Source organism: Lolium perenne, chromosome 1 (assembly GCF_019359855.2).
Source record: "Lolium perenne isolate Kyuss_39 chromosome 1, Kyuss_2.0, whole genome shotgun sequence".
Classification (NCBI taxonomy): domain Eukaryota; kingdom Viridiplantae; phylum Streptophyta; class Magnoliopsida; order Poales; family Poaceae; genus Lolium; species Lolium perenne.
The window spans coordinates 130334936-130357385 of NC_067244.2; the positions used below are offsets into that span (position 1 = coordinate 130334936).

General features: G+C 46.0%; 2 protein-coding genes across 2 annotated transcripts; both read left to right on the forward strand.

The window, feature by feature from the left end:
- The first annotated feature begins 84 nt into the window (after window positions 1-84).
- LOC127302091 (KH domain-containing protein At4g18375) lies at window positions 85-5853 on the forward strand. The gene is made up of 8 exons (XM_051332457.2): window positions 85-321; window positions 2006-2639; window positions 2972-3394; window positions 3491-3736; window positions 3846-4628; window positions 4973-5031; window positions 5109-5202; window positions 5317-5853. Exons 2-8 carry the CDS (start codon window positions 2010-2012, stop codon window positions 5500-5502), a joined length of 2421 nt encoding a protein of 806 aa, XP_051188417.1. The 5' UTR covers window positions 85-321; window positions 2006-2009; the 3' UTR covers window positions 5503-5853.
- Window positions 5854-20159: 14306 nt separating this feature from the next.
- LOC127293673 (uncharacterized) lies at window positions 20160-21612 on the forward strand. Its single transcript, XM_051323341.2, has 4 exons — window positions 20160-20444; window positions 20963-21013; window positions 21089-21214; window positions 21306-21612. Exons 1-4 carry the CDS (start codon window positions 20211-20213, stop codon window positions 21447-21449), a joined length of 555 nt encoding a protein of 184 aa, XP_051179301.1. The 5' UTR covers window positions 20160-20210; the 3' UTR covers window positions 21450-21612.
- The last annotated feature ends 838 nt before the right edge of the window (window positions 21613-22450 follow it).

A 22450-nucleotide genomic window follows, 5' to 3' on the forward strand; every position in this document is an offset into this window, starting at 1 on the left:
GGCCTTCAGTTGCCAATTTTTATACATCTGAGAAAAAAGAAATCTCAAGTCTCCGGTTGCTCCCCGTCAAAACCAATGTCCTAGCGGCGACTTTCGCTCTCCACCACCATCCCGCTGCTTCTTCTCTTCTCTTCTCGTCGTCTCTCTCCCGTGCCCTAGATACAGCTGCCGCCGCGCCATAGCACAGCCTCACCGCCGACGCCTCGTAACCCGCCGCCCCTCTCCACCCCCGCCGTCCTCACCAGGCGCCTCTCCGCCGCCAACCTCGCCGCGTCCCTGTCGTCTCCGCCCCCGCCGCGATCTTGGGAATCGGTTTCTGAGGTACGGGCTTTGGGTCATCCAGTGAATTACTTAAGCCCTAGTTTTACATCCACGAATTTCGGGCCGCACGCACGGCGAACCATATAGATCCGGCACTGGAAACCAGGTTTGATGGCTTGTGATGCATGCAATGTGTCGGTCCCTCAGAATGGAGATTGTGTTGCAGGGGGAAGTGACCACTTCTTCTTTTGCTCGATGTCTTAGATGGGTGTGCGTGAAGCTGTGCGCGCGCGTTAGAGATTGTGCGCCAGACGCCTTCATAAGTGTAGTTTTTTGGTCAATCTTGCGCCTTTTCTGAACGTAGGTTGAGACTGTTGATTTTGCCAACAGTAGAATTTTAGGGTTGGACGACTAATATGTGAGGCCAGACTGCCGATTTTCTGTGTTCCGTTACATATATCAGTGAGACTGTTGAATTTGCCAGTAGAATTTTAGGGCTGGACATGTTTTTCTGTATGCCGTTACATATATCCAAGAACCCACCTGAAAGTGAAAACTTGATTTGACTTGAGAACATTTGTACCTTTTTCTTGCACTTGTATACAACCTGTTAGCACTTAGCAGTATTCCGTCGCCCAAAGTAGCAACATCAGCAATTCTTTAATTGCGAGATAGCACAAGCCAGAGGATTGTAATGCGTCGGAACCAGGCAGCTAAGGGAATGTACATCTTTTTTGTTTGTTTGCGAAAGGCATGTACATCAGTTTAAGACTCCCATTGTCTGTAATACATGTTCATGTCACATATAGATAGCGCTATAGAGACCTGGTGCAGTGGATTGTCTTTTTAGCCACCTGCATGAACTTGAGATTTACTGAAGCAGTTAAGAATTCATTGATTAATACTACTCCTTTATCTTTGTGCTCCGCGCTGTTTTTTGCTTGCTACAATTAAAGTTTCTTCTTCCTCCGGTAGCACCCTCTATCAGTCTTCTGTTTCTATAAATTTATTCGCCAATTCTTAACACCGTACTGCCAAAGACCTTATATACATTTACCTTCCCACAGATGAAAACCATACTCCATCGATCACATAATTACCGCATCCATCTTGGGCCAAAAGAGGAAATAAATTTGGAAATAAGGATCAAAGAAATTCTCAAATTAATGCATACAGCAAATCCATCCATGGTTTCTTTTCGCACCTTTGCAGTCCCATCTCTATCCGTACCGATATGCAAGCAACGATTGCATCCACATGTAATGAATTGAAGATTTTCTACTTCTATCTGCCTCCTCTGGCGGTGGATTTTAAAAGATGAGACGACTACGAGCAGGTGGATTCACATGAAGAGAAGATGAGCATTACCTAGGATTCGAAAGGAAAGATGATTGGCGTCGTGGTTTCTTGAGAACGGTAGACCACACCATGGATTCGGAAAGATGGAAACATGATTTCTTTGAGGGCCACAAGTACCGACTCCCATTCTATACAACTGGAGAACATGTGTCGCTAGCCAGCGGATTTCATGCGAATCTACCTTCTGTAGATTTTCCGACGACCTCTTTCTCTTTCCTTCTTCTCTCGCCTCCAGCTCATCAAATTTCCTACGTAATAGGCCTTACAGACGGCTGAGTAGATACCATTGTACATGCCCTAATGGACTCCTAGTGTACCCCACACCCTTTATTTCCATGTTGCACCTCTACAGTTTCTTTATGTTGACAGACCTTTCTTTATGCAGACTGATGGACTATGATCAATCTAGAAGACATAATCCAAGTACTTCCAAAAGGAGGACTCATTTTAGTTCTGATGATGGAAAGAGGAAACGGGTTAACACCAGGCAGGATGATGGACCAGTGTCTTCTCGTCCAATAGAAACCATTTATAGGATATTGTGCCCTGGGAAAAAGATCGGCAGTGTCTTGGGGAGAGGTGGTCATGTTGTTAAGGCCCTTAGAGAGGAGACTAAAGCAAAGATAAGGGTTGCTGATTCTATTCCCGGTGCAGATGACAGAGTCATTATTGTCTTTGATTACCAAAATCACTCTGAACAAGCTGTTCAAAATATTTCTAATAATGATGGCTTAGAGAACATGAAGCCTCATTGTTTTGCCCAAGATGCGTTGTTGAAGATACATGATAAGATTGCTGCTGATGAAGATCCCAACGAAGGAGGAGGTATCCATGAAAAACCTGAAACTGGCGGTGATGTGACTGCTCGAATTTTGGTACCAGGCAATCAAGTTGGTTGCCTGCTAGGAAAAGGTGGCTCTATTATACAACAATTGCGAAATGATACTGGTGCAGGCATCCGTATCTTACCATCCGAAAATCTTCCTCAGTGTGCACTTAAGCGTGATGAATTGGTTCAGGTAAAATTTCTTGTAGTAGCAAAAATCCATTGTTAATGCCTTGCATTGATCTTCATGGACTTTTAATTGGTTTCGTTTAACTTTGATTTATGTTCGTTCATTAATCTACCGCATCAATTTGTTTTACTATGCAAGTTTCTAGTGATGTTCATGTGCACTGTTCTTAAATGAAATTTGTGGATCTGGTGTTTTAATTGTCTTGGTGGAATTCTGTATTGGTGCCTAGTTTTATTTTTCGATTTATACATGTGAGTTACAGAATGCTTCTTTTTGTGTGCTTTATTATTATTTTACATCAATATTATTGATGCTCAATTCTTATGTTATTTCAGATATCTGGCACACCTTCTCTTGTAAGAAAAGCTCTTTATGAAATATCTACTCGTCTCCACCAACATCCCCGTAAAGAAAATCCACCACTTGAAGAAATTATAGATGCAAGCACACGAAGGAAGCTCGAGTCCCCACCACTGGTGCCACATGAAAATCCCATGTTGCCACATCTGCATGTTGATCATGCACCATCAATGCCCATGCTTGATTCATATAGAAATAGACCATCACAATATCCTGTCCCTATAGCAGAAGAGTTTTCTATTAGGATTCTGTGTGCTTCTGAGCTTATTGGTCCTGTTATTGGGAAAAGTGGGGCAAATGTTAAGCAGGTAGAGCAGCAGACTGGGGCTCGCATTCTAGTTAAAGAATTGGACAAAGATGCTTCTGGAGAAAGATTGATTGTCATTTCATCTAAGGAGGTAAGATGTAGATGGTTGTTCTAATTGCCATCCTCTTATCATACCAATCATCATTATGAGTCCTCACAGTTTTATCTCCTATTTTTTTGAATCCAGATTCCTGGCGATCCAGTATCCCCAGTAATTGAGGCACTTATTTTGCTCCATAGTAAAGTAAGTGCACCTTCTGAGGAAGGAGATTTGGTTACAAGGCTTGTTGTACCGTCAAAAACAGTTGGTTGTATTCTTGGGGAAGGTGGGAAGGTCATTACTGAAATGAGAAGGCGTACTGGGGCTGAAATCCGAGTTTATTCCAAGGCTGATAAACCAAAGTACTTATCTTTTGACGAGGAGCTTGTTCAGGTGATTCTATATTTGATCGTATCTGCATCAATTTTTCCATGTCCTTTTTTGTGTCTTTGTTTCTTATATAACTTGTTATTGTGCTTTTACATTTGTTCCGAGTTTTCAGGTTGCTGGTGTTCCAGATACTTCAAGGGAAGCCCTCACAGAGATTGCTTCAAGGCTTAGAACTAGGACCCTCAGAGATGAAAGTTCTGCCAATAATCCTCTACCTTTTGCTCGTTTTGATGCCCCCCCTGCGGATATGTTTCTTAGCAGGGAATTAGCACTATATGGAAGACCTCCTGCCAATCCCCCATATGGAAGGCCTGCCAATGACCCCCTTTATGGAAGGTCTGCTAATGATTCACCATATCAAAAACTTGCCGTTGATCCAGCATATGGAAGGCCTGCCAGTGATTCACTATATGGAAGACCTGCCAATGATCCACCATATGGGAGACTGGCCAATGATCCACTATATGGGAGACCCGCCAATGATACACCATATGGAAGACCCATCAACGATCTTCCTTATGGAAGATCTGCCACTGATATGCCATATGGAAGACCAAACAATAAACCCCTTGATCTTTCTTCTGTTTATCCTGTAGATTACTTTTCGAAAAGAAGAGAGTATCCTGGTTCGGGTCCTTTGGCTAGCAACGCTCCCCCATCTGCTTCATTCGACAGATATGCAGCACCTGCTCCTTTGCCTACTATGCAAATGCCCTTGCCTGCCAGTCCTGGTGCTGATTATATGTCCCATCGCTCCTATCGTGACCATATGCCTACTGATAGTTACTCCAGTAGAGGTACACAGCAATTAGGTCTATCGAGAACTGGGAATACTAGTGTGCAACAATTAGGCGTCACCAGAGCTGCAAATTCCAATGCTTATGATTACACTGAGGTACATTTCAATGCGTTAGCTTCCCTATTTTGCAAATGGCCCTCACCTAATATGTTCTCACTGGGAACCTGAGACTAGTGTGTGCAAGAGTGTTGCATTATGCTTATTTTCTTCCCGTAACTGGTTGGGATTCCTAAAAAGGATAGAAAATTGTCCACATTTTAGTGTAGGTTATGCTGATCCGCATTCATGTCCCTCCTATCTATCACTTCTGTCAACATTTTATTTCTACTTCCCTTGTTTTCTGGTATGTTCACGCCTCACATGCGTGGGCAGGTGCATCTGAATGTGTTCAGTTCTCATTTTCTTCACTGCTAAATAGTTTCACATTTCACTCTCTTCAGGCCGCTAGACAGATGCATGGACGTGAGGATTATCAAAGACTACCTGGGCCAATTCCAGGGTAGGTTTTTCGCATATTGTCTTCCTTCCAAAATACTACTTGGGCCAGTTTCACTGAAAGATTATCTTTTTTGGCAGATACTCAAGTAGCTCTCTCGAAGTGAGGATTCCAAAAGGTTCTCTGGAATCTATCATTGGAGCTGGTGGTGTTAACCTAGCAGAGATCCGCCAGGTACTAGCTATGATCTCTGACCCTTCTGAACTGCAAATGGGATTGCATCATCCATTTGAGCCAGTCTTGTATTAGTCAAACGGTTTTACTCACATAAGTCTTGGCTGATCTCAGATCTCTGGTGCAAGAATGAATTTGCGTGAAGCTCATCCTGGTTCCTCAGAATCCATCATGGAGATCCAGGGCATGCCGGACCAAGTGAGAGCGGCACAGAGCCTTCTGCAAGGCTTCATTGGTGCCAACAGCCAGAGCACGCAGCCATCCAAGGCTCTCGACGTCCATTACCCAAGGTGGAATTAGAACCTGGTCTCGTGGCGGAGAACAAGAGAAGAGGGGTCACTGCGCGACTCCGGGTCGACCTCCATGCTGATGTTCTTGTAGCGCTGAATAGCTGCTTAAGTTATGGTTAGGGTCGCAACTCAGATCATGTATCTTGGCCAATAATCTGTGGCTTGGTTTAGGTTGGTGAAGGATTAGCTCTTCTGATTTTCTTGTCTTTGCCTGCTTCTGAATGAAAAAAAAAAACATCTGATGAGAAGAGTTGCATGTACTCTGTAGTTGTACATGGAGCCTGGATGGTTGAACCTGCTGTTCTGTGCGATGCTATTTATGGAAGGAACACCGCACATCTGATTTTCTCTGGTTTGATTATGTTTTGCTGGTATTTTAGAAGACCAGAGTTTGTTTTTGATTCTGTTGGACGACAGCGCATGGAACGGAATTAGCTTAGATCATTATCCATCACTCCCAAGGGTCGACCGTTGCATTTATAATGTATGTGTACGCGCGTACCAATGCCAGCACGGGGATGTAATTGCGTTTTTTGTTACGATTGTGTCCATCAGCCATCATAACCTATTTGGAAAATAGAGCACAAAGCCTAGAAATTTCGAATTGTAAAAGATAAGGCCAGCGCTGAGCGTCGACCGATCGATTTGGGGGGAAAATCGGTCGCCCCCGCGCCATCAAATCGAGCACCGTGTGACCGTTGGATGCTCTTATACAGGAAACGTCACTTTCCATCGCCTAGAGACGTCACTTTCTGTGGACATCATCCCGTGTTCCCTCACCTCGCTACTGCTTATGCAAACGTTAATTGTGTGGGCTCTTTCCCGCATATAAATTAGTTCGCAGATAGAAGGCAAAAACTCACATCTAAAAACTTTCTTTACAACAATATTATAAATTAATTTACAAAAAAAAGTTCCACGGTTTCCAAAAACAGTAACAAATCCAACATTAAACATCTGAAAAATCTATTTACAACAAAATTAGAGATTGATTTACAACAAGAATTTTCACCGTTTCCAACAAAAAGAAAGTAACAAAATCCAACATTAATCACATCTAAAAATGTCTTTACAACAATATTAGAGATTAATTTACAATAAGAATTTCCGCCGTTTCCAACAAAAAATGATAACAAAAACCAAAATTACTCACCTCTAAAAAAATCTCTTTACAACAATATTAGAGAGTAATTTACAAAAAAAAAAATCCACTGTTTCCATCAAAAAAATTCCTATGAAAAATTCAATTACTTTCTATGAAAAATACCTTTACAACATACTGCACAGATGTTTCCCACAAAAATCACCTACATTTTGAACAAAAAATCACATTGCAAAACTTACATTAGGTTGGGGTGGGGGGGGGGGGGGGGGTGAGCGCCGGATGAGAATATGGGATAACTCCACCATCTCGAAGCCACTGAGGTCGTGCATGGTTGAGGCGGCGCTCCTCCTCCAAGTTACCCTCGGTGGAGCCCCTCTCCCTTGCCCTCCTCCTCTGTGTCGGTGTGGGGACCAGGCCTGAGCCGTACCCATACATCCTGGGCTGGCGACAACACCGGCGTCGGCGGCACAACGGTGGTACACGGGGGTTTGCTGCGGTAGCCTTGCAACAACGCCGACACACATGGAGAGAAATCGGAGGGCTAGGTTTGCAGCTCTCATGGGCTAGCGGTGGTGGCGCGTGCCTAGGCGGCGGGGGCGGCAGGGGCAGCGCACATACCTAGGCGGCGAGGGCGGGGCTCATGATGGAGCGGCGGCGGAGGCACATGCCTAGGCGGCGGCCGGTGGGGCGCTCGCGAGGATGGGGAATAAGGGAGACGAACCTGTGGAGATAAGGTAGTTGGGGCTGCGTTGTATTTCTTTGGATGGATCGGTCGGTGGATTACAAGTATTTTCCAAAAGAGAAATGTGCCGTGCGCACTTATCGGTGCGGGGTCACGGTGGGCTCGGAGGGGTCACGAGCTGGCTCAGTGGCATCTTTTGTTTGTGCTCTTTGGCATCTTTCGCAGCTGACAGCCGTGCATCTTCCTCGTGGTGGCGATGCAATCAGTAGAATTCTGCCTTATAAACGGGTCAGATTTTACCTAGACTTCCGGTACGGTACTAAACCGTCCAGAGAATAGGCGCAGACGGTGATTTCGCGTCCCGCATCGCACCGGCCCTAAAAGGGCTCTCTGAAAAACTCAAATGAGGCCCAGCTAGGCCCGTTCCCCTTCCACTCTCGTCTCGTTGCCGCCGCCGCCGCCGCCGCCAGCAGCACGGCCGTCGTCGCTGGCTGCTCCCCGTTCTCTTCATCCCCGCGGAGCGACAATGGAGGGGCAGCGTGGAGGCCCTGCTGGTGCGGAGGGACAACGGAGTTGCCGTCGCTGTTGCGGCACCGTAGCGGGCGCCGCCTCGACGCATGTATGCTTGTGAGGCAGCGACAGCGACGGCGACTGTGACCCTGAGCCTGAGGTGGCCAACTCGACCGCGCGGTCGGTCCACCAGCATCGGAGATTCGTGGCTGCTCGAGGACGGCATCCCGCAGGGGCACGTCGAGCAAACGAACGGCCGCGGCCGCCTCAGGTGCGCGACCACACGCTGCAGAGAATGGGAACTTGCCGGCCACCTTGCCACGGCTCGGTTTGGAGCTCAAGACTTCCTTTTTGGTTAATAATGCCGATTGGGTCTGGTCAACGTTGCCGCAGATGGGGAATTTCTTTTTAATGTCTATGAGTGGAGGGGAAGACATCAACCGAACAAACAAACTAAAACGAAAATTGCTTTTTTTTAGGGAAAAAATAAAGACACTTGGATCAACCAAAAGAATACTCAATGAAAAGTAGTTCATCGACACAAGAAGCGTTAGAAAGGAAACACGACCTTAGCTTTCCTGTGCATTCTGCCATTGGCCTCTGTCCTGGTCATCGCCACCAGTAAAGGATATGATAGGTGCTGCCTCTGTCCACAATCTCAATACCGGAACATGTTGCAACAACACCCATCAAAATCAGCTCGAACTGCATCGCATCTAACAACACTCTGAGTTCTGACCATACTTCGTAACCATAGCTTCAATGCGCTTAGCCAAACGAGGTTTCAATTCGCACGTCACCGCGGCAAACTGGCCCTGCTTGTTTCGGATGATGCATGGCCTCTATAGCACCAGCCTGTTACTAAAAGTAGCATCAACATTCAAACACATGATAGATATTGCACAATTCGGACGGCTTGCATTGTGACTTGCAAGTCTTACCTTGCCTAGCAAATATACCAGCAAGTCATTGCAGTGGCTCCTAGAGGCTCACTTATGCATAACCTGGCCTGGCATCTGGGCAATCAGCAACCGAAGGTGCACCTGGATCTCAGTCCATTGGCATCAGGCATTTAAACAGCAAATGCGTAACGTCTTCTCCGTCTTGTGGGAAGATCGGGCATGGTCTCCTCATTGCTCGCTAACAAAAAATTCATAGTTTTCCATGGCACTTTCAGTTTCAGCATAATCTTCCAAATTGGACTGCTGGTACTTCTAATAGGCCACGGTTTATTTCGAACTGGTGTCCAACACGCAGCGCCTGCATATTGGTGTCTCCACTCATGTGGTAGGCAGACCAGACTGAAAAGTACCATTCATTACGGACTCAAGTGGACAGAAAATAGTGAGTCCTTGATAGACTATTACGGTAATTTCATTACAGTTCAAAAGCCCATTTTTTGCTAATGCGGATCTCAAGGTAATTTCATTACAGTCACAACTCACAATGCTGCCTAATATTATAGAGACAGAACATAAGTAACAAACATTCTGACGGGAATACCGAAGGATATACAGATAAAAGGCTGGAAAACAAAAGAACCCAGAAAGGGAATTACTACTATTCAGAGTTCAACATATTTTGTTTCATGAGCTGTCTCTCCTGGCCAGAAATTAACACAGTTCTAGCAATCTAGGAACGAAGGTAAGCACAGACCTTGGCCCTTCTTCTTGAGCGTCCATATATCTGTGGCAGATACCTGCAGCAGTAAGGAACTTGGTTGTGTCAAAGAAATATGACCCATGCTATGTGTCAACTAAATGCAATCTCTTAACTACTAGAGTAGCCGGGAATGTTGGAAAGAAATCAGGACGGCTACAGGGAGGTGTCCCGACCTGAGGTAATCCATCATCGTCACAAGGAGGCCAACTACGGTAGCACGTCATATGCGCCATCACGTCACCATCGTCCTCCTGCGCCGACGATACACGAGCCATGCGCCGCCTACATGCTCCAGCACCCCTTGCCTGTGCCCCAGCATCGAGGGCCTAGATACACTGCCGCAGCTCTCCCTAGCACCCCGAGCCCGTGCACCTAACCCCGACGATCTGCTCCGCCGGCCATAACCATCCTCCGGATCGCTCGTCCCATGACAACAGCCACCACCATCTAATCAATCAAACAGTAACCATTATTCAACGGCTATGTCGTGGACCTCGTCGGGGTGGTTGCCTCCTCAACCGGTGCAAAAAAAGGTATGTCCCTCACTGTTGTCTCACATCCTGTTGTTGTGGTTCTCATCCGCCTTGCATGTAGCCCTTTTTTATCAACTATACCCGCTGCCTCGAGACCTTGTGCTGCGGAAGATGCCGACAGACGCCATTATCTTTACTATTATATGTGAGTTGGTACGTCATCAAAAATGTTTGATGTCAAAGATTGGAGACATCTTAACCGTCCAATCTTACTAAACACCCTCTGCTTGATATCTACCCATCCGTGATATTTACCCTCCTCAAAATCTTCTAAGCGACGATCACTTACCAAAATAATGTTAGGAGCATTAGTTGCGAAATCGCCCCAATAAATTAGGAGAAAATAATTGGTAATATATAGAAATAATACAGCCAAAAGATCAATCACCTCGCCACAATCAATTAAGAGAAAATAATTGATATAACATGGAAAGAATACAACCAAACATCAATTACCAGAATCGTCACAACCAATTAGGAGAAAATAATTCGTAATACATGGAAAGTAATAGGGCCAAACATCAATCAGCAGAATTATTCCATGGTTATACGTACAAACAAAACCAAAAACCAAGAGTAGCCGGGAATGTTGGAAAGAAATCAGGACGGCTACAGGGAGGTGTCCCGACTTGAGGTAATCCATCGTCGTCACAATGAGGCCAACTATGGTAGCACGTCATATGCGCCATCACGTCACCATCGTCCTCATGCGCCGACGATACGCGAGCCATGCGCCGCCTACATGCTCCAGCACCCCTTGCCTGTGCCCCGGCATCGAGGGCCTAGATACACTGCCGCAGCTCTCCCTAGCACCCCGAGCCCGCGCACCCAACCCCGACGATCTGCTCCGCCGGCCATAACCATCCTCCGGATCGCTCGTCCCATGACAACAGCCACCACCATCTAATCAATCAAACAGTAACCATTGTTCAACGGCTGTGTCGTGGATCTCGTCGGGGTGGTTGCCTCCTCAACCGGTGCAAAAAAAGGTATGTCCCTCACTGTTGTCTCACGTCCTGTTGTTGTGGTTCTCATCCGCCTTGCATGTAGCCCTTTTTTATCAACTATACCCGCTGCCTCGAGACCTTTTGCTGCGGAAGATGCCAACATACGCCATTATCCAGTCTGCCAACGCGGTCGAGTTCGAGTTCTAGGTGAGAAGATGAGAATTCTTCACTGATCACCGCAACTTCGGGGGCCCGTGTTAACTGGTACAAACTAGTACATGCCGCTTGATGACTATGCCGGGGCCATGGAGACCGTCAAGGACATGTTCATCGGCGCCTCCAAATCCCTGTTTGTGCCTTTGATGTACCTGTCTTGTTGTTGTCCATCGCACTGTCTGTGAAGTGAGTACATTTGTGTTGTATACTATTCTTTCTTTCAGCTTGATCGTATATGAGCTTCCAAAATCCCATGGTGCTGATATCTGCCGGTCTTAATAAATTATATATGCAGTTAAACTCTGCTCATATGATAAATACGTGAATATTAATGGCCCTTTCAAAGTTTTTTTCATACTCTGTATTGGATTGTCGTTTGCATAGCCCTAGGTTTTGTTTTGCTGATATCAAACATTAATGGGGAGCTCTTAAGGTTTACTATGTAAAATTTATAACGAGACTCGGCAAAATATTGAAAAGAAGAAGAGATCACACTTAAACTAATTGGTCTGCACCTTTTTCTCAGCTTTAAATTAACCTTGAAGTGTACACAATGGCGTATGTGCTACATATTGCTAAATATGTTCTTTCTCTCTCCAATGTTAAAAAACAACCTGAATTTATAAATAGATTTGTAAATGCTACTTGACTTAATACTTGATTTAACATGACAAAATTATTACCATCAAGAGATGGGTTCTGACCATTCTCTGAAGAATTTTGTTGGGGGATAGGCTTAAATGAGATTTTTTAAACCTTTTGCCCCCCAAAGTTATATTTTTTACATTTCGTCCCCCCAACAGTTCTTGCTAGCTCCGCCACTGGTTTCTGAGTGGATTCCTTTTGACATATGATATTTACTTTACCCAGCTGTATGACGTGCCTTTGGGGATGCCCGTTATTGTTACCCTTGTATTTCTAAACATGTTTTTTTTTGTGAAATAGTATGTGACACACTTTTGTCTAGAAGTATATATGAACTCCCTTTTGTTTTGTTTGCATTCTTGTCAATCTGTTGTTGGTTGTATATTTCGTTAGAGAGAACGACATGCTACTTATTCCATTCTGTAATGGTCATGAAACATGTATAATCCAATTGCCGCTATCCCTCGTTGGTAGAATGCTATTTATATTCCCATCCAACTCATATTTTCTTTGTATGGCACATTTCTTATATCTTTTTTTTTTCTCCATAGTGCAAGCTCTAGAGAATTGGGAAGCTTTGTTCTCAAATCTGTGAATAAACCGATGTCCCAGTTCAAGAGACCTATGATTGCCAGAGAATGGTGTTCATTACTTAGTACTGTAGTTAAAAGATTTGATCATAATCGAGGAGAAAGATAAAATGTCTTAATGAACTTAATTCAAAATGTAAAATGTATCGCTATCCTTCACTAATATTGCTTTTGAGACAAAATTTTAGTACTAAGTGGTCTTTGTTATATATTTTTATCTAGACCGTTATGCACTTCTTCCTGGACTTCGAGAACATGGTTTTCGTCGCGAGAGTGGATTTTGTACACACAAGTATGGGTAAGGAAGCTATCATGTTCACACGTTATTGTTGGAGATCCGTGCAGCAAATCATAAATTTCTTTCACTATTCTCGGCAGTTGGTACAGAGTAGTCACGTCGTTTCTGTACTCCTTTTACAGGCCCACATATGCCATGCCCTAGCTGCCACATATTATATGCCTAGTACTCCAGCTAATGACGAACCCGGTTCATCTTGTTCCTACGAATGGAGCCGGTGGTGGGGGTGGGGCGGCGACGAGCTGCTCGTGGTGGTGGTCGGCCTCAAGCTCGCTGCCGCCGGCTCCTCTGCCTCAAGCTCTCTACCTGGCCGCCGTCGAGCACTCTCGCACACGCTCATCGGACGCTCGCCTGCAGCCTCCTCTCGCCAGCCGCGCACCTACCGCGCGCTCACCTGCCTCAAGGTCGGGCTCGCCCGCCGCCTGAGCCCGACGACATGCGCCTCCTCTGCTGTGGCGTCGACCGTAAATGCTCTGGCAGTCCGGCTCCGCCGTTACCAGATTAAGAGCAGCGACGTCAGGAGCTCTCTGTCGTGTACTCGTGTGTCGGACTCCATGTCCCAGAACGACAAGCTCCCCATCGGCTCTCTGACTCCAGTCGTGGTCTCCGGCGTGGTCACTAGGAGAGGACAGCCAGTTCAAAAACTAGGAGAGGACAGGTCGTCCATCTCCACGAGTGTGCCAGTGACGACTGACGACGCCATCCCCCGGACGAGCGCGCCCTGCCCTGGCGAGCTCGAGCTTGACAGCTCAGGCGCGTGTGCCTGCCTCCAAAATGTGGAACGGTGAATTTTTTCAGTCTGTTCATGTTGAGAGGGAGAGAGAGATATAGTAGTGCGGAATGGCGAAGAAAACATGTGAGCGTGTTGCAGAGTACTTCAGACGATTACTGCGTGGCTTATTTGGTTCATAGGCTGCTGGCTTTGGTTGCTGCTCTGAACCATGAGCGGGCAGTGCGCTGGGCCGACGTGAATTGATACTGGCCCTCGTGATGCAACGAAGCTGCCGAACGGCGCGACGGCATTGGTGGTCATGGTCACCGCGGACTCGCTCATCCGCGCCGTGAATATGCAGTCGCGCCCATCGATATCGAGCCAGACGCGCACCGTGTCGTTCGTCTTCGCGGCGAGCGCCTATGGACAAGATATCAGTGGAGTTGCCTGATATCACCGATTCAGAGAAGAGACAAGTACTAGTAGAGGATAGAGAAGAAAGAATAGCTAGCTATCGGCCTATGGGAGACAAGACAATGAATCCAGACGAGAAGATGGTGGCAGCGGACTCAGCACATCGTCGGGCTTGCGCTACAGCTCCCGCGAACTCAGGACGAGGCGACGACAGGCGCGGCCAGACCGGAGCGGCGACGAGCGCGACCGGGGCGGGAGGCACGGGTGCGGCCGGGGTAGGCAGTGGGCGCGGCTGGGGTGCGGCCGGAGAGGCGACGTGCGCGACCAGGGCATGGACGGGTGTGGCCGGGGATATGACTGGCGTGGCCGAGGCGGCGAGGACCGGACGCGGCCAGGGTGGGGAGGCACAGCCTCCAAGCTGCACGGCGTCAAGGCCGAAGCCGTGGAGTTGTTGCTCCCAGGTCGGAGCTTGCCAATGGACACTGCGGGAAAGCTCGGGAGAACGAAGAGGAAGACATGGCGAGACTAGGCTTCATGTGGTTGAGGAGAAAGATAGGGAGACACCAGAGAGAGCTCGCGCACATGTAGGACAGGGGCACGTCCTATCTAGCTTTTCAGAGATTCTCTTTCCAAAAGTCAGATTTGGCCAAATGCAAAAAATCAACTCATGTGTGCTACTTATCCGAATCACGAGGTAATGGGTGGCTGGATAGCTCGTGTACCCATGTGTGCGTGTACAAACTCATTTCCGTTTCGTCGCATGTCCCTGTTGGCTTAACAACCTTCTTTTGCTCTTGCATGGTCATGCTCGGTTCGATGCATCTGGCATGGGCTATGCAAGGTGATTCAGGATGGTGAGCTACTATGACTGATCATACAATTTTCTATAAATCAAGATGAATGCAAACACAAGCAGTTTGACCATAAGCCACAAGTTGTTTTTTGACTTCGAGTGCAAGTACCTCATATATATTTGGTCCTTGACTCTCTGTTTTTTCACGTCTGTTGAAATGAGGTAAAAGACCGATGTTACGTAGCAGCGCATAGGGACCTAGAATAGCAATGACAAAATATTGTTGTTGTATTATTGTATTTTGGATTATTTCTGTGCAGTTGCAAGTTATTGTTCTTTTCAACATTATAATCTATATTATATAAGTTTATAATATGTAATTTGATAAATATATTAGATCCATGCTATCATTTGTATCCCACTTTCAATCAATTTAGTTTGGAACATCAGTTACCTAAATGGCTGAGTTGACCATGTTTTAGTTTTCTCTCTTTGCATATATAATGCACATCCTAAACGCTGAACCCTAAACTCTAAACCATAAACCCTATATAAGTTGTTCCTCATAGGTTACAAAAAATGTCTTATATAGTTAGACTATTTACATTTTTGAATATATGCGGGAAAATGTTTGTCATTGCTGTAGCAGGGCATGTCACGGTGGCCGAAGGCCATGCCCGCTGCAAAGCTAATGTGACGCCAAACCTTGATGATGAAGTGCGGGAAACAGATTTTTCATCACAATGTTACCCTTTATGTCACTATTTCTACTGAAAATTATGAGACATAGTTGAATGCCCGTGCGTTGCTCCGGGGTTCGCGATCTGGCGGATGCAGGTGGTGGTCTGTGCCGGTCCTCTTTTGGGCGGGCGCGAGTTTCTTGGGACTCTTCGCTGGGCGAAAGCTTTGTCTTGGCGGTCGGCCAGGACCGACGACGGTGACGCCCGTGGGCGCCGCTTCCTTCTTGAAGGCGTCGTCAAAGCGGGTGTCTCTTGATCTCTGCCCGGGCTCTCCGGGGGAAACCCTAGATCCCTCACGCGATCGGGCGAGGGCGGCGCTCTTGTGTCGCTTTGCCTCTTGGGGCCTCGATTTGGACGTCCACTTGTCAGAGGGGTTTGTGGAGTGTTTTGGCGGTTCGGTGGAGGCGGGTTCGTCTTTGGCCAGGTGGGACGCGACATCGGGGTCGGTGTGGTAGTTGGAGCGGTGGTTCCGGTCTTTTCCCCTCCGCCTGTTGCGTTGAGGTGTGGTGTCGACCTGGTTGGTCGTCGACCCGTGTGGAGCGCAACCTCGGGGCTGTCGTGTGGTGTCGTGTTGTAACGGTTTTTCGGTCAGTTTTCCTCATAAACGGACCAACTCTTTTCTCCTATATCAATGAAAGGCAAAGCTTTTGCCTCGTTTCAAAAAAAAAAATACACAAGTCATGCGAAGGAAACACGTAGCAGGATCTCGGCCGTCGGATGGATTACGAATCAGTGGTGTTTGCGGTGTTGGAGTGGGCCGCCGACGCTGATAAGAACTCGGACGGATACCCACATAAAAAAGGGGACAAGGTCGAAAGCCCCACCATAATTCATCCGAAATCGAAATCTCTCTCTCATCGAAAGAAAAAAATCTCTCTGGCGATCGAATCTATCGATGGCGATGGCGGCGCTTCGACACGCGACTAGGAGGCTCGCTTGCCAGCGACCGCCGGCGATTCATAGGGCGGCTGTTGCGGAGCAGCCACGCCGGCTGTTGAATGGCGGACTGTCTGCAATAGGCCGCAACTTTTCTCTCGCGGGGGAGCAACAGTGGATCTTGCCGAGGCTCGTCCATGGCGGTTCGCCTTCGGTTGGGCGCACATATTCTCGCCAATTTTCCTCCTTCAATGTAAGTGATTCGCTTATGTAAAATATCAGATCTATCTCTCGTTTTTTTTTTGTTGAGAAAAAGAGCACATAACTCCCTTCACTGGTAAAAACAATCTGATAATACATGCATATTTTTGAATCATGATACACCATTGCTGGCTGGCAAGTACTTCTTACTCCCTGCTACTGCAATTCTAAACGTTTATAGATAAAAGCTGGATTTGGTGCACATGGGGCACCAGTGCTCCTTTTACTTTCAGTTTTTTTAAAAATTTCAAAACCTCATATTTGTATGTTTTCAAAAATTATGGCGCTAAATACGTGGATAGATATGTACATGAGAAGTGTATGCAAAAAATTCCAGCTAATTGGTGTCCATGTGTTAAAAACACTTTCCACAATTGGCCCAACTTTTAAACTAAACTAGAAAGGATCGCATGACTTCCTGAAAATTGCCGTTTCTGTCTTTTACTTATTGCCTCCGGTCTGTGAGAATAACTCAGCAAGGATCAAAAGATGTAGTATACTGAACGAACTTAACATTCAAGAGCAGAGGGCTCGATGTACAGATGATAAGTGCTCGCGCGAAAGAGTATAATTTTAATACTTTAAAAAGTAAGGATGGCAATCCAACAAGATTTATATACGAGAAACAAGAAGACTATATAATTGTATCGCTTTTGTTTAGTCAACCCTTGCTGACATGGTACCAATTAATCGGTCAGTTTTGCTGCTGAGAGGCTTAGCTAGTGCTATATATTACAGCCACTCTAAACTATGCCAATTTTTGTTTTCAGCATGAACCTAATCCAAGCACCTTTATGGAGAGGGCGAAGGAAGCCTTCGAGGTATGCCTTTCAGAACTTTGGTGCCTTCTATATTTTCCTGGAACCTGCTGACTGGAATATGATATTTGGACGCAGTTGTGGGACCGGACTATGGAGCTTATGTACAGGACCTCAATTGTACTCTTCAAACTTGCACTTGCTGGGGTTGTTGTGCTAGATTGTTGCCGCTCTCAATATCTTCTGATGATAGTTCGAGTAATGGTGAGTTTCTAGTCGTGGTATTTCAAATGGAATCTCTCTAGAATGGTTTAAATAGCTTATGTGGATTTACATTTGCTTTTTATGTGCTCAGTGGGGCCTTGAGCCTCAAGAATGGTTTCTTACAGACGACAAAGAGGGTGAGTGTCCCACATGCGGTCACGCCTTAGGCGAAGGAATGTGCCACCACAAGTAGAAGACGGAGAAGACGGGAGAAGCTGACGCTGGCCTCTAGTTGTGTGGTGTGAGTTAAGTTATTAGAAATGATTCTAATGGGCCGATCGATTTGGAGCAAACATTGGTCGCCTTGCATGATGGCATCTCGCTGCCTTTTTTTCTCCACGTGCGCATTGCGTTGCACTTGGAATGTGAAATTTCAATGTCGGTAACCTAGAGGGCAATGTGAGTAGGTTCTACAAAATTTTCTTTACTTGTTTGCAATTTTAGGTTATGCGGATAAATAATCGAGCCTAATGCAAACTAAGTGGGGCAGCATATATGACAAAATACATGTATCAAGACCTTCAAACACTATGGCTATCACAAATTAAATAAGTGTAAAAAAATAATCGAAGCACGCGATGACGATGACGTATCCTGATGTTCATTTTCTTTTTTTATTTTGAATTCAACACTTTATTGATCAAATAATGTCAATACAAAGTTTGTCGCAGATAAACTCCGAGACCAAATCACGAAAGAAAATATTACCAAAGCTTTCAACTCTACGAACTAAACAATGCACTAAATTATTACGACGACGGCTAACATGACGAAAAGTCACTGAAGACTAGGGTCTTGATGTCCCCAACCACCACTCCAGCCAGCGATCGATCATGGACCGGGGAAAGAATCCGTTGGATGATTGAGAGGGGGGAAAGACTCCGTTGGATGATTGAGAGGCAATCTGACACCAAGATGAAACTGTCCAAACCTTCTTCCTTTGCGAGGGAAACTGCACTTCTAATAGCGAGTGCTTCAACAACCTCCGGCACCATGACCTTATCAAGTAACTTGCTGCATGCAGCGAGAAATTTACCATGTGGTCCCTGATCATGACGCCTGCCCCATCCGAGAAGAAGAGAACAAAGCTGCATCCACGATAATGACAACCGTACCAGCCGGCGGCGGAGACCACTGTGTTGTTGAAGAAGAGGTCTCACGTCTATGGTCGTTCGGAGTCTTGAATAGATGCAACAAAATCAACTTGATATACACTTTTATATATTCCGCAAGGCTGCTTGGATGCTATCTTTTTCCTCATTACAGACGACATTGTGTGCCTCCCATAAGTGTCACACTGTAACAACTAGAGTGACCGCTTCTTGGTCATTCGATCTCGCTAGAAAATCCAAAACGCAGGATTTTGGAGTTGAGAAGTGCTTCCTAAGAAGATAAACATGATACACCGCCTTAACTGCTTGCCAAACTTCAGCTGCTTAAGGAAAAAAAAACAATCGCATGTACTGCACTCTCCTCTCTATTGCAGAACAAGCATGCATCGGACACAGGTATGTTGCATCGTCAAAATTGTGATCCACTGGAAAGACAGTCATGTGCCAATCTCCAAAGAGTAATCTTCATTTTCCCCTGGGCTTTGATACTCCATAACCTCTTCCAAATAGTCTCCTCGACAGTGGAGTCCATCGGCAGCCCACGCGTACTCAAGCTTTGCCGTGACACAAACTCCCGAGATCTCACCAAGTTGTAGGTTGATTTGACCATGTAGACCCCGAACTTGCCGTAGGGCCAGGAAGGAAAATTGTCACCTCCATGCCTGCTTAGAGGGATCTGAAGAATGGATACGACAACATCCTCAATAACACTTTTGACCACCTTGGAGTTCCACGATCGGCTATCAACATCAATTAGTGTACTCACAGGTCATTCAAGGAAACATGAACAATATTTTTAACTCGCTCAGGTGTAAAGCCTGGGATCCAATTATCAGAAAGGATCCGTGTTGAAGCTAGGACTGCTACTCAAGGAGGAGGCAGCCCGTGTTGAAGCTAGGACTGCGATGACTACTACTCACGGTGGAGGTGATGGTGCTTCGACTATGGCGAGTAGTGGTGTCGCCGGATCCTCACGATCTGCTCCTCCATCGGGGAAAATCGCCAGGATTAACCAGTGGTTCACCACCAATCTGAGATGCACATGAGGAGCGATGGGTGGGGATGAGCTAACCACAACACAATGGATGTCGACGGTGGGGGAAGAGGGTGGGAGGCTGCCACGTGTACGGGCGCGGGTAGCACATGAGATACGCGTGGTCCACCATGAATGAAACCCGAGGTGGTTACATAAACGCGGGAGCGATCTCCCCTTTGCAACCGCTTTATTAGAACAAGCAAAATTTATGATGGTAAATTCACTAGATCGGTCTTGAGGTGTAATTTTATAATATACAAATTTAATGTTCTATACTTTTTGCTCATATGACGGACAAATATAGTCTTAGCCAAGGCCATGAAAAAAAAACGGCTAAAAAAAGTACACAAGGCATGCGAAGGAAACAGGAAGCAAGATCTCGGCCGTGGGCTGGATTACGAATCAGTGGTGTTTCCGGTGTTGGAGTGGGCCGACGCTGATAAGAACTCGGACGGATATACCCACATTAAAAGGGGGCAGGTCGAAAGCCCCACCATAATTCACCCGAATCGAAATCTCTCTCTCATCGAAAGAAAAATCTCTCTCTGGCGATCGAATCTATCGATGGCGATGGCGGCGCTTCGACACGCGACTAGGAGGCTCGCTTGCCAGCGACCGCCCGCGATACATAGGGCGGCCGTTGCGGAGCAGCCACGGCGGCTGTTGAATGGCGGATTGTCTGCAGTAGGCCGCAACTTTTCTCTCGCAAGGGAGCAACAGTGGATGTTGCCGAGGCTCAACCACGGCGGTTCGCGTGCGGTTGGGCGCACATATTCTCGCCAATTTTCCTCCTTCCATGTAAGTGATTCGCTTATGTAAAATATCAGATCTATCTCTCGTTTTTGTTTTTTGTTTTTTTGAGAAAAAGAGCACATAACTCCCTTCACTGGTAAAAAAAATCTGATATTTGAATCATGACACGCCATTGCTTGCTGGCAAGTACTTCTTACTCCCTGCTACTGCAATTCTAAACGTTTATAGATAAAAGGCCAGCCCAACTTTTAAACTAAACTAGAAAGGATCACATGACTTCCTGAGAATTGCGCTTTCTCAGCAAGGATCTAAAGATGTAGTATATTGGGATCGATGTACAGATGATAAGTGCTCGCGCGAAAGACTATATAATTTTAATACTTTAAAAAGTAAGGATGGCAATCCAACAAGATTTATATACGAGAAACAATATTATAATTGTATAGCTTTTTTTAGTCAACCCTTGCTGACATGGTACCAAATCGGCCAGTTTTGCTGCCGAGAGGTTTAGCTAGTGCTATATATTACAGCCACTCTAAACTATATGCCAATTTTTTTTTCAGCATGAGCCTAATCCAAGCACCTTTATGGAGAGGGCGAAGGAAACCTTGGAGGTATGCCTTTCAGAACTTTGGTGCCTTCTATATTTTCCTGGAACCTGCTGACTGGAATATGATATTTGGACGCAGTTGTGGGACCGGACTATGACCCTTATTAACAGGACCTCACTTACACTCATCAAACTTGCACTTGTTGGGTTTGTTGTGCTAGATTGTTGTCGGTCTCAATATCTTCTGATGATAGTTCGAGTAATGGTGAGTTTCTAGTCGTGGTATTTCAAATGGAATCTCTCTAGAATGGTTTAAATAGCTTATGTGGATTTCCATTTGCTTTTTATGTGCTCAGTTGGGCCTCGAGCCTCAAGAATGGTTTCTTACAGACGACAAGGAGGATGAGTGTCCCACATGCGGTCACGCCTTAGGCGAACGAAGGAATGTGTGCCACCACCAGCAGCAGCAGAGCGCGGAAGAAGATGATGCTGGCCGCTAGTTGTGTGGTGTGAGTTAAGTTATTAGAAATGATTCTAACGGGCCGACCTATTTGGGCAAACATTGGTCGCCTTGCGTGATGGCATCTCGCTGCCTTTTTCTCCGCGTGCGCATTGGGTTGCACTTGGAATGTGAAAGTTCAATGTCGGTAACTTAGAGGGCGATGTCAGTAGGTTCTACAAAATTTTACTTACTTGTTTGCAATTTTAGGTTATGCGGATAAATAATGTGGCCTAATGCAAACTAAGTGGAACACCATATATGACAAAATATATATATCAAGAACTTCAACCTCGATGGCTATGACCAATTAAATAAGTGGAAAAAATACCCGAAGCACGCGACGACGATAATGTATCCCGATATTCATTTTCTTTTTTTGTGAGAATTCAACACTTTATTGATCAAATAATGTCAATACAAAGTTTGTCGCAGATAAACTCCGAGACCAAATCACGAAAGAAAATACTACCAAAACTTTCAGCTCTACGAGCTAAACAATGTGCTGAATTATCACGAAAGAACACTGATCCAGACGATTTTAAGTCTCAATCTGGGTACGTGTTTATTTTGAACTAGTTACGCGCCGGTACCCTTCCATACGGTCAGGCGCCGGACGCCGTATGGGGGACGAGTGGAGATGCTCTGGTCGGTCTTTTCCCTTTCCTTGTTTCCTTAGCTTTGTTTGTGATAAAACTGAACAGATGCTGTGTGTTTCAGTTATGTGATGTAATAAAAATGGGGAAATATATCCCAGTTGGGAAAAAAAAGATGTACGAATTCGTTGGTTGGGTTTCCTGCTTCTCGTTGACATCCGCTCCACGTCCGCACGCTTGCGGTTGTTACTTTTTGTGTCAACACGAATTCGTTGGTTGGCTGACATCCAACCAGATCGATGGATTCAACTGGAGCGGTGGAGCGAGAGAGGGATAGGAAAAAAGAAGCGCCCCTTCTCCGGCCGTTGCAGTTGGCCAGGCTCCAGCGGCGGCCGTCACCGATCAA